Source organism: Macaca nemestrina, chromosome 17 (genome assembly GCF_043159975.1).
Source record: "Macaca nemestrina isolate mMacNem1 chromosome 17, mMacNem.hap1, whole genome shotgun sequence".
Lineage (NCBI taxonomy): Eukaryota > Metazoa > Chordata > Mammalia > Primates > Cercopithecidae > Macaca > Macaca nemestrina.
In genome coordinates this window covers 76,123,068-76,135,382 of record NC_092141.1, presented here as the reverse complement: position 1 = coordinate 76,135,382, position 12,315 = coordinate 76,123,068, and the positions used below count along the sequence as shown (strand labels likewise).

The 12,315-nt window shown below is 37.3% G+C and overlaps 1 protein-coding gene across 7 annotated transcripts in view; it reads left to right on the top strand.

Annotated features, from left to right (window-relative positions):
- LOC105469033 (helicase with zinc finger) overlaps window positions 1-12,315 on the top strand; it is a 187,913-nt gene that overhangs the window by 137,839 nt on the left and 37,759 nt on the right. For all 7 annotated transcript variants that reach the window (XR_011615959.1, XM_071083493.1, XM_011719558.2 and 4 more), the window contains 3 exons: window positions 1,796-2,366; window positions 2,750-2,984; window positions 3,788-4,304. Coding sequence is in view for 6 of the 7 variants with exons in the window: in XM_071083493.1 (XP_070939594.1) it covers window positions 1,796-2,366; window positions 2,750-2,984; window positions 3,788-4,304 (1,323 nt within the window). In the remaining variant the exon portion in view is untranslated. The remainder of the gene's footprint in view (window positions 1-1,795; window positions 2,367-2,749; window positions 2,985-3,787; window positions 4,305-12,315) is intronic.

The window sequence follows — 12,315 nt, the reverse complement described above, 5'->3', positions numbered from 1 at the left end:
GAGCCTTGGGTGAGGCAAGCGCTGTGCAATCCTCAGTCACTAGCTCATCAGTGAAACTTATAAAGAGATTGACGTGCCAAATTTATTTACACTCCAAGCAATGCATGGAGTGTTTTGAGAGAGCTGGAAAAAGAAAATCGTCGCTTTCCATCTTATATTTTATTTTTCACATTATCATCACTTATGATCAAACTTACATTTCAGAAGGATGACAACACTCCCCAGCTTAAAAACCTTTTGTAGTTACCACAGTTAATGGCATTAAAAACAGTTACTCAGAATTGAATAATTCAGGGTCTTGTGTGATTGGGCTCTTGTAGTTTCCTCTGATGTTAAAAAGGGAAAACTAATATATAAACAAGTGAAGTTATAGCTCTGCGTACACAAAACTTCCCATGCTCTCCAAATCTGCCAGACTTTTCCTTTCTTCAGCCTTTGCATAAACTGTTACCTTTACCTGGAATGTCCTTCCCTCCTCGGAATATTCCACCTCTTTTTATAAGATTCAACTCAAATGTCTTGACCTCTGTGAAACCTTCCTTAATTTTCTCAGGCACTACAGTTGCATCCTCTTATAGTACCTCTAGTGATATGTTTACATATTGTTATCTTCTACTGGACTGTAGGCCAGGGGTCAGCAACCTTCTTCTGTAAAAAGCCAGACAGTAAATCTTAGCCTTGGGGACCACATGGTCTCTGTTGCAGCTGCTGTGCTCTATCGTTACAGTGCACAAGCAGCTACAGACAATATGTAAATAAATGAATGTAGCTGTGTTCCAAGAAAACCTTATTTACAAAATCTGGTGAGCTGGAAATGGCATTGGAGTGGGGGCATGGTATATAGACCCCTGCACTAGGCTCTTGATGGGTAGGCTGTCTTATTATTGCCTATTTAATTTCCAACACCAGGCACAGTGTATTGGTTGGCCACAATAAATGTTAAAGAAAGAATGTCAATATGTAATGGAAAAATTGACGACCAAACTAGTTATATACAAAAGTGGTATAGTACTTGTTTGTTCATTTCAAAGTTGTTTAAATTGAGATGCACCTTTTTATTAACATAGATATTTTTAAGGAAATAGATGTATAAAAACAATAAAATCAGTCTGGGTGCAGTGGCTCACGCTTGTAATCCTAGCACTTTGGGAGGCCGAGGCAGGCAGATCACCTGAGGTCAGGAGCTTGAGACCAGGTCTGGCCAACGTGGTGAAACTCCATCTCTACTAAAAATACAAAAATTAGTTGGGTGTAGTGGCGCATGCCTGTAATCCCAGCTACTTGGGAGGCTGAGGCAGGAGAATTGCTTGAATCCAGGAGGCAGAGATTGCAGTGAGCCACGATGGTGCCACTGCACTCCAGCCTGGGAGACAGAATGAGACTCTGTCTCCAAGAAAAAACAACAACAACAAAAAAAAAACCCACCATAAAATCAGAAGGAAAACACATTTTAATGATTTATATCAGAATGAAATAAATGACCATCTTTCTAAGGAAGAAAGTGTGAAATTAAAAATAATGCCCTGAAAGGAATTAAAGTAGATATGCTAATAAAATGGCAGTATGTTTTCTTATGACTCACATTTAATATGCTGTTTTTTTCTGTGTCATCTTTTTAAATTTAAAAAAATTTTCCTTTATTTAATTGTGAGGAAGTAAATAATTGAGCACTCAGCTCTCCTGCTGGAAGATATCAATGTATCATATCCTTTAGATGTGTTAGGGTTGGGAAAAGGTGGAGAGCAACTGAATTCGAATCTTCTGCAGTTAAAAAAGGCTTCTTATTTTTTTCTAGGTTGATTTGGAATCAAATCCACAGAACAGAAGTCCTGAATCACGTCCTAGTGTTGTTTATCCCAGTACCAAATTTCCTCGCAAAGATAATCTCAACCCAAGACACATAAATCTTCCCCTTCCTGCTCCCCATGCACAGTATGCAATCCCTAATCGCCATTTTCATCCCCTTCCCCAGCTACCAAGACCACCCTTTCCAATTCCACAGCAGCACACCTTGTTAAATCAGCAGCAGAATAATTTGCCTGAACAAGCAAATCAGATGCCACCTCAGCCAAATCAGGTAGTCCAGCAGCAAAGTCAGTTGAATCAGCAGCCTCAGCAGCCACCTCCTCAGCTTTCTCCTGCATATCAGGCAGGACCCAACAATGCTTTTTTTAATAATGCAGTTGCTCATCGGCCACAGTCTCCTCCTGCAGAGGCTGTGATTTCGGAGCAGCAGCCCCCTCCCATGCTGCAAGAAGGCCACAGTCCTCTGAGAGCCATTACACAACCCGGCCCCATTCTTCCTTCGCATCTGAATAGCTTCATTGATGAGAACCCCCCAGGATTACCTATAGGGGAGGCTTTAGGTAAGTTCTATTATCGCCAGATGTGAAAATTCAGAGATTAGTTACTTAAAATGACATGGACTGTATGTACAGTATCATTTTGGGTTAAGATTGAATCATTTCTTCAAATAATGCTAGCAAAAACCCCCCGTTTAGTGTGATAATCAGAAATTAGTTCTAAATGCTGTATGATAGTATCCAGTGGATGTCAGGATCATCATTATGTAAGTCGTCATCATCACCATAACTGATTTCTGGCAAATATAGAAAACATTTACTTCTTACTAAAACCAAATTTGTAGCTCTTTCTTTGTCTTTGTGGAGAAAATATGTTAGTAAAAACTTTAAATAATGAACTTGAAACCCCAAATTCATAAAAAAAGTTTTCACAAATATTTTTGCAGATCGTATACATGGGAGCGTCGCTCTGGAAACATTAAGACAGCAGCAGGCACGGTTCCAGCAATGGAGTGAGCATCATGCCTTTCTCAGTCAGGGCAGCGTTCCATACCCACACCATCACCATCCTCACCTCCAGCATCTTCCTCAGCCGCCCCTGGGATTACATCAGCCGCCAGTGCGGGCAGACTGGAAGCTCACCAGCAGTGCCGAAGATGAAGTGGAGACCACATACTCAAGGTATTCCAGCCGACTGAAAATAGCCTCTGGAATGCGACCCCCTCACTGTTCTCTTTTTTGACTGTAGTCCTTTTAGCTTCAAGCTGGAATATTGCCTCAGAGAAATTGGATGCTGGCCTTCTAAGCACATGCTACACAGTCCTCTTGATTGGCTCTAAAATACAGAAAACTCATTTAGAAGTAACTCTTGTACAAATTTAGGCATGGATGATCTACTCTGGGTTGGAAATTAACTTGTTCCCTTGCTTTGTGGTCTTTTCTGCAGGAGAAACACCATCGCTGTGAGCAGGTTTTTTTATTTAGTAGTAATACTTGCAAAGAATGAATAAAGACAGGAGTAAATTCATGGTTAAAAGCTAAAAATTATATCATTAATTATTTTTCTGGTGGCACAGAATTCTACATTCCTATAATTCCAGCTACATGTGAGTGAGTGGTCCTAACTGTAAGGTTGTTTTTATGGCCAGTGTCACATGAATGCTCTGACGTGTTTCCTAATCCCTTCTGAACAAGGTCCACCATCATGGTGACCTTTTATAACTTCCAGTTGTCAAAGACATATAGAGACAAGGATATGTTTTTAATACAGTGGGAACAGAAAGAAATCAGGTAATTGAGCATATTTAATGTCTTCATCTCAGCATCTATTGAGTGCTAATGCTTATATCTGAGATGAATTAATGCCAGTTCTAGTTATTAGTACTATGATTTTGTTCGTTGAAAATACATGTATAGTTGACTAAGCTTTCCTTAATGTGATGGAGCCTTTTGTTTTCTCCTCATATTTTATTGTTTTCTTGTAGGTTTCAAGACTTAATCAGAGAACTGTCTCATCGTGATCAAAGTGAAACACGGGAACTAGCTGAAATGCCACCACCTCAATCAAGACTTTTGCAATATAGACAAGTACAGACTAGAAGCCCACCAGCAGTCCCATCTCCCCCATCCAGTACAGACCACAGTAGCCACTTTTCTAACTTTAATGATAACAGCAGAGACATTGAAGTAGCCAGCAACCCAGCATTTCCGCAGCGCCTCCCACCCCAGATATTCAGCTCACCTTTCTCATTGCCATCTGAACACCTTGCCCCTCCTCCCTTGAAATACCTGGCACCTGATGGAGCATGGACTTTTGCTAACTTGCAACAGAATCACCTAATGGGGCCAGGTTTTCCCTATGGCCTACCTCCATTGCCTCACAGGCCACCGCAGAACCCTTTTGTACAAATACAGAATCATCAACATGCTATTGGTCAAGAGCCATTTCACCCATTGTCATCTCGAACAGTATCTTCTTCTTCGCTCCCTAGCTTAGAAGAGGTAAATGTCTTCTTATTTTCCTTTTGTTATTAGTTGATTGTGTGTGAAAAATATCAGTATTTATTGATTGATGATAGGAAGGCACAGATCTTATTGAATGTAATAGTGTATTAAAGATAATCCTTTCTTGGGAATTATTTTAATCCTATTGTATTTCAGATTTTGTAAAATGGACACTACTGTTGAAACATGAAGCCCCTTAAAAGTCTTTTATTACTGTTTACAGAAAATACTGAATATCTGAGGACTCTATTCAAGGAGCTTTGTCTTTTTTTAATCTGAGGAAATGGCTTTTAGTGATTCATCTTTTTGCTTTAAGTTACATGTGTTAATTATACATTTGTTAACGAGAGCTTTCCAAAGATGCTGGCTTTTCAGCCAGTGCCAGCTCCAAGTTCTGTGCTCCTTCTCCTGCCACTCAGCCTGGTGCTTTGTTAGACTGAGGTACTCTGATTCCCAAATATCAGAATTTGCGGATTTTTAACATAAAATTGACTCTGCTAAACTAAGCATTTTAAGGTAAACTGAATTTTATCTTAAAATACTTAGATATTTCTGCTGGGCACAGTGGCTCAGGCCTGTAATCCCAGCACTTTGGGAGGCCGGGGTGGGTGGATCACGAGGTCAGGAGATCGAGACCATCCTGGCTAACACAGTGAAACCCCGTCTCTACTAAAAATAGGAAAAATTAGCCGGGCGTGGTGGCAGGCGCCTGTAGTCCCAGCTACTCGGGAGGCTGAGGCAGGAGAATGGCGTGAACCTGGGAGGCGGAGCTTGCAGTGAGCCAAGATGTGCCACTGCACGCCAGCCTGGGCGACAGAACGAGACTCTGTCTCAAAATAAAATAAAATAAAATAAAATAGTTAGATATTTCTAAAGAGCATCTTCATGGACTTTTATTGCTATGAAAAACGTAGTAATTCCAGGTTATAAAACTTCCAAAGCAGTACCGTGTGGTGTAGGCTATAAAAATGTCTAGCTGATCCCATTAAATTTGCCGTGATTAAAGATAAGAATGTGTAAAGCTGGTTGTAGTCATATCAGACAGAGACATAAATCGGGATAAACATTTCTAATTTTTATATATGAAAAATACTTTTTTGATATTAGCTTCATTTTGGCAGTTTCAGAATGATATCTAAAGGCCATTAAAAATAATCGATTCACATTTTACAAGTTGTCTGCTATAGATGCTAATTAAAAGTCAAGATTCATAGGGAAAACTGTATGTCTTATTTGTAGGGATTTAGAGGCAGTCTCTTCAAATTGTCCCAGTATTCATTGATTGGTTCATTCTGCATAGCTGTCATTAAAACAACTTACTGCGATTTTAGGCTCTTAAAGTAAATTAGAAGCATAATAAAGATGAATTGGTATCTATCTACATTTATGTATTGTCAGGATCTAGAATTTTGGAACCATACTTTACAAAAATTTGGTACACATCTGACAGTCTTTCAGATTATAATGAACAGTAGTTTTACAACTGAGCAGTAATGTAATTTTCAGTTAAGTGGTGTTTTAGCTATTTATAATAAAATTCACATAAAATACACCATTTTAGCCATTTTAGATTGTACAATTGGTGGATTTTAGTATATTCACAATGTTATACAGTCATCACTACTGTCTAATTCTAGGACATTTCATCACCCATAAAAGAAACCCCATAACTGTTAAGCAGTTACACCCCGATTTCCCCACTCTCAGTGTCTAGTAATCCCCAGTCTACTTTCTGTGTCTATGGAGACATTTCATAAAAATTGAATCATACATTATGTGGCCTTTTATATCTGGCTTTTGAAGTGCATCCACACTGTAACCTAGGAGTGGAGTTCTTGGGTGATGTAGTAAGTCTATGTTTAACCTTTTGAGGAACTGCAAACTGTGTTCTCTGTACATTTATATTCCCACAGCTATGTATGAGGATTCCAATTTATATACTCGCTTTGTAAAAAAATTATAACCATCCTAATGGGTGTGTAGTAGGATCTCATTGTAGTGTTTTTGTTTGTTTGTTTGTTTTTTGACACGGAGTCTTACTCTTTCACCCAGACTGAACGCAGTGGCGCGATCTTGGCTCACTGCAACCTCCGCCTTCTAGGTTCAAGCAATTCTCTTGCTTCAGCCTCCTGAGTAGCTGGGACTACTGGCGCCCACCACCACACCCAGCTAATTTTTTTTTATTTTATTTTTTAAAAATTTTTAGTAGAGATGGAGTTTCACGATATTGGCCAGGCTGGTCTCAAACTCCTGACCTCGGGTGATCCATCCTCAGCCTCCCAAAGTGCTGGGATTGCAGGCATGAGCCACCGCACCCAGCCCTCGTTGTAGTTTTGATTTGCATTTCCGTAATTACTGATGATGTTGATGTCTTTGCATGTGCTTCTTGGTCATTTGTATCTTTTTGGGGGAGAAATGTCTATTCATATAAGAGTTTTTAAAATATATATTCTGGTACAGACTCTTAATCTGATATATGATTTGCAATTATTTCTCTCACTCTGTGGGTTGTCTTTTCACTTTCTTGATAGTGTCCTTTGATGCTAAACTACAATTTATCAGTTTTTTCTTTGGCTGCTTATGCTTTTGGTGTCATATCCAAGAAACCCTGGCCTAATCCAAGATCGCAAAGATTTACTTTTACATTTCCTTTTTATAGTTTTATAGTTTTACCTCTTACACTTGGTTCTTAGTTCTTTGGTCCATTTTGAGTTAATTTTTGTATATTGTGTGAGGTGGGTATCAAATTCAGTCTTTTGCATGTGGCCAGTTTTCTCAGCATTGTTTTTGAAAAGACTCTTCTTTCCCGCATTGAATAGTCTTGGCAACATTGTCAAAAATCAGTTGACTGTAGATGCCGGGTTTATTTCTGGATTCTCCATTGTATTCCATTTATCTGTGTGTCTGTCTTTCTGCCAGTACCACACTGTATTGTACACTGTAGTATTGTAGTAAGTTTTGGAATTGGAAGTATGAGTCCTTATATTTTGTTCTTTTGGAAGATTGTTTTGTTTATTCTGGGTTCCTTGAATTTTCTCATGGGAAGTTTAGGATCAGCTTGCCAATTTCTGCAGAAAAAAAGCCAGCTGACATTTAAAGAAAGAATTGCTTTAAATCTGTAGATTAATTTGGGGAGTATTGCCACCTTAACAATATTAAGTCTTCGAGTACCTGAACATGGGACATCTTTCTGTTTGTTCAGGTCTCTTAAAATTTCTTTTGACAGTATTTTATAATTTTCCAAGTATAAGTCTTGCACTTCCTTTGTTAAATTTATTCCTAAGCATTTTATTCTTTTTCATGCTATCATAAGTGGAATTGTTTTCTTAATTTCATTTTTGGATTGTTCATTATTAGTGTTTAAAAACACGATGGTATATTGATAGTGTGTCTGCAATCTTGCTGAACTCTATTAAGTAATAGATTTTTTTGTAGATATCTTAGGTTTTTTTAATATGGAAGATAATGTCATCTACAAGTAAAAATAGTTTCATTCTTCCTTTCCAATCTGGATGCCTTTTATTTCTTCTTCTTGCTTAATTCTTGATTGTTTTTCTGGTTGCTGCAAGCTTCTACTTAGGTTTCTAGGTTCCTAAAAAATGGATTATTACAGCTTTTGCCAATTTTTTTCTGTTTTTATGGAGGACTGGACTTTGGAGTTCCTCACTCTGCTGTTCTCGCTGATATCACTTATGATGTTTTTATTTAACCTGCCAAACGAGTTCATAATATGAGGGGGAACTGTGTGCCAAAGTTTTTATAGGTTTTATGAAGTTTTGTACTTTACTAAATAATACTTCATATTGAATAATCTACTTTAGTCATTGATCTTTTTAAATGGGCCTTAATTTTGGAATTTAAGTTTTTTGTACCTTGGTGCGCTTAATGTTTGCTATTTCTGTTACCTCTGTGTATGTGTGTGAATAAGTACCTTTCATTGTCAGTGGGTTCTTAGAGTGAAATTTACTTTTGCAAAAATATTTGGTTAGTTTTATTTTGATACATGAGATTCACAAATGAGTGATTCACTTACAACACTGAAAAATGTATTTGACAAAGATAATTGTTTTTAGCACATTGCAGATTTTCACATTTTCGGTGTATTAGGGTAACTTTGGTTTGTTCAAAATGCTTTTGCATGAATCATCTCACAAAGTGAATGATTGATGTGCTTGCTGTTTATTTCCAACCTTTTAAAATAATTTCTTTAACGTTAACAACAGAGAAAAAAGTCTTTTCCCTCCCACTATGGAATCTTTTATTCCCAGAAAACTTAGTAGATTAATCTTGTGGGATGATATCTGGATGTTAGTTAACAGTTCACTTAAATGGAGATGGTTGGTTACATTATGTTTCACTTGTTTTTTCTCTTTATAGTAATTTTGATTTTCTTGTGACAAATGAAATACATGGCCAGCACAGAAAATGTAGAAGTTAGAGAAATTATTTATAATTTCACTATACAAAGATACCTACTATAACGTTTAGCCTTTCCTAGCATTTATAGATGTGAATGTATGATCCAGTAATGGAGGGAGATTATTTGTTGGGGAAACTTGAAACAATTTATCTCTGCCGTTCCTGCAATTGCTGTGCCCACCTATATCATCACTGATTGGGATCTTGGTCCCATTCTGTAACATTTTTTGCTACTTTCAATTTTTAGACTATTCTCGTGTAGATAATTAAGGCTTAACTCCATGGGTTTTCTTTCCCCACCTCAAATGCAGCAAAAGCCATAGTCCTTGGCTACTTGGCTAAGGCTGGACACTGTGGTCTGGCAGTACTGCCTGCATCCTTTCCCACTTCCGGTCCTTACAGGTATGATGGGATGAGGAGGACAACAAAGGGCAAAATGCCATCTCCTCCTGAGCCAGGCAGTAGACCATCCCTGATTGCCAGTAGATTAATAAATTGCTCCAATTTGATCTTAAATGCCAGTGTAAGCTTGGGATTAGGGTTTACATTTTCTCCAGACGTTTAGCCAGTTGTCTTCCTGTCTTTTTGAAATTATTACATTCTCACTAAATAGATGTCGCTTTCCAAATTCTTTGCAATAGCACTGTATCATACTTGCTCCAAGGGGTGGGGGTAGTGAAAAATGAAATGCAGAGAGAAACAACAGAAGTTAATTCTTGACCTCTGAGCTTCCAGTAGTTCAGTTTTTAGTAATTTTGGCATGATTAAGGGTTTTTCAAAGGTAATTTTTATCTGTGTGGGATTTTTCACTTTGCATGATAATTTAATAATCTAACCTCTGAGTAAGATGCATTTCTTCATTACATATTGTGATCTATTTCTGGACTTTGTGTATTTCTTCATCTATAAGTTTCTGTACTAGAATTTTACTGTTTTAATTTTTGAGATTTTGTGGTGTTCTAACCCAGTAGTGTAAAGTTTCCCTTATTACTTTTTCCCTTCCAGTTGCTATATGTGGGGCATGGGGTGGATGGGGGAGGAGGGTCATTCTGTGGTTTTTCTACTAAAAAAAATTAAGAATAACTTCATGAACTCTTTCTTCCTCCTCTGTCCCACCTCTACACACCTTTCTTGGCTTTTTATTTGAATGACATTAAACCTGTAGCTTAAATTGAGGGAAATTTTATCTTTACAAATACTTTAAACTTCTCATTTAATTTATTTCCTTCTTTCCTCCCTCCCTTTATCTGTCTTCTTTTTGTTGTTGTTGTTGTTTTTGGAGACAGAGTCTCGCTCTGTCACCCAGACTGCAGTGTAGTGGCGCTGCTATCTGGGCTCACTGCAAGCTCCGCCTCCTGGGTTCACACCATTCTCCTGCCTCAGCCTCCCGAGTATCTGGGACTACAGGCGCCCACCACCACGCCTGGCTAATTTTTTTGTATTTTTAGTAGAGACGAGGTTTCACCATGTTAACTAGGATGGGCTCGATCTCCTGACCTCATGATCTGCCTGCCTCGGCCTCCCAGAGTGTTGGGATTACAGGTGTGAGCCACCGTGCCTGGCCTCTCTCTTCTTTCTCTCTCTTTCTTATTTTTTGAATGTTCCTCTTCAAAAATCTGTAGGATCTTCATTTAAATCTTGAGTATTTCCAATAATCTTAGAATGGTTTGTTTTGTTTTGTTTTTGTTATTAATGGGACCTTTTTTTTCCATTATACTTTTCAGTCATTTTATCTTCAGGGACAAATTCTCAAAATGATTATGTAGCAGTGCCGATACTGGTACAAAGGAAAGCTTTTGCCATTTAAGATATGCTTCACTATGGAGTAGTTTGATTAAAAGTGCTCATAAGGAATAAATAGAAAATCCTTTTTGAAAGTGTCTTTGTAAAAGTCTCAGAGTTGGCTTGTGAAATGGCTCATTTTTGTGTTGTGGTGGTGATATTGTAATGGCTTTCTGATAAAAATGGAATGCTAGTAGGTCACTTATTTTGATCAGCTTTCAGTAAATTGACATTTACTTACATCATCTTAGAGATGACATGTTTCGATGATGTGTCTGCTTTGAACTATTTCTTGTTCTGTGTGTTGGTTTTTCAGCAAAGACGCTTTTAGCCATTTTCATTTTTTCTTTCAAACAACTCTAGGTTTGAAGTTAGTTGATAATTTTAGTTTCAATATACTGTTGTCTAATCATCGTGACTCCCCCAAGTTCTCTTTTATAGAGGAAGGTATTGTTCAGATGTATCTTGAAGATTATAATCTTGGTTGATTATTGCGTATTGTCACCTTAGAAATAGATGGTGATAACTTATGACTTGTGTTGTATAACCAGGTAGAAATATTGCTGTCTTCTCTGACCTAGCTTCTCAGAGAGATCATTAATGTATGATATCTAATAAACCATCTAACAGTGATCAGCAAATTAATAAATTAGGCCTCTATTCATGCTTAAATTATCAAAGCTAATCATTTAAATGAGATGTTCTATTTTAATTAAAATTTCTGGCACTGTCGTTAATGAGACTTAGAATTTCCACTAGTGTATTTAGCTCTTACTTGGTGATTAGCTTTGATAGCATAATTATAAATAGAGCCCTTATTAATTAAGTTGCTGACCTTTCCCCAGTTATCTATTTATATACACACAGGTGAAATGGCTTGGTAACGTCATATATTAGAGGTGTGTCTTATAAGACAATGGTAAGCAAATTAGGAGTTTTTACTTAAACTAAAACTATCTTTAACAGTAAAAATTTATACATGAGTTTTGTAGTTTAGTTTTTTCCTTCTTTCTTAGATTTCATGTATTAAATGGCTTTTGAAATGTTAGCATTACATTTTAATATTTGGAAAGAAATATTAGCAGAATTTGAAAATTGTTATTATATGTGTAGTACCATAACGATTTCACAGTAAAACATGAAGCATATTTATAAACACACAATCATATATGGAGTTGATACTGAACCCAGAATCTCTTTAAGAATCTCTCTGGCAGGGTAAATGGGCCTTTAAACAATATTAATGAAATTATTTAAGACCTGAGGACTCTAAAATTAAACCTGAGCATCAGTCATTGGTAGGGTTGCCGTCTGAAAATAAAGGAACAATCTGATTGGCTGGAGATGTACGTAGAAGGAATACTCACCTCCTGAAACAGAACTGGGTGAAAGCAATAGGAAACAAAGTCAAGAAAAAAGGAAAGAAAATAGGAGATAAGAATAGAAATAAGAATGAATAAGAAATGAGAAAAGAAAGGAAGGAAAGTATGTTTAAACAGCCTAGGGGCCCACAAAACTACAGTGTTGATGGAGATGTAAAGGGATTTCTCTGTCAGAAATATTTTTCTTTTGCAGGCTACAGATGTTTTTCTAAAATTTTGGTGTGGGGGCCTTTGTCTTTCAACTTACTGTATAGGAAGTACCCTCTGGCAGAGGAAAAAAGAGGACATTTTTAACTTGTTGCCCAGAATGCGTTTCATTGCAGTCAGTTAGCATGTCCTGTAGTTTTCTGAATTTAAATCACATAAATAGGCTTGGATTTGTCATCACACTTGGAATATTTTAGTGAGTCTATCAAATTGTTGAT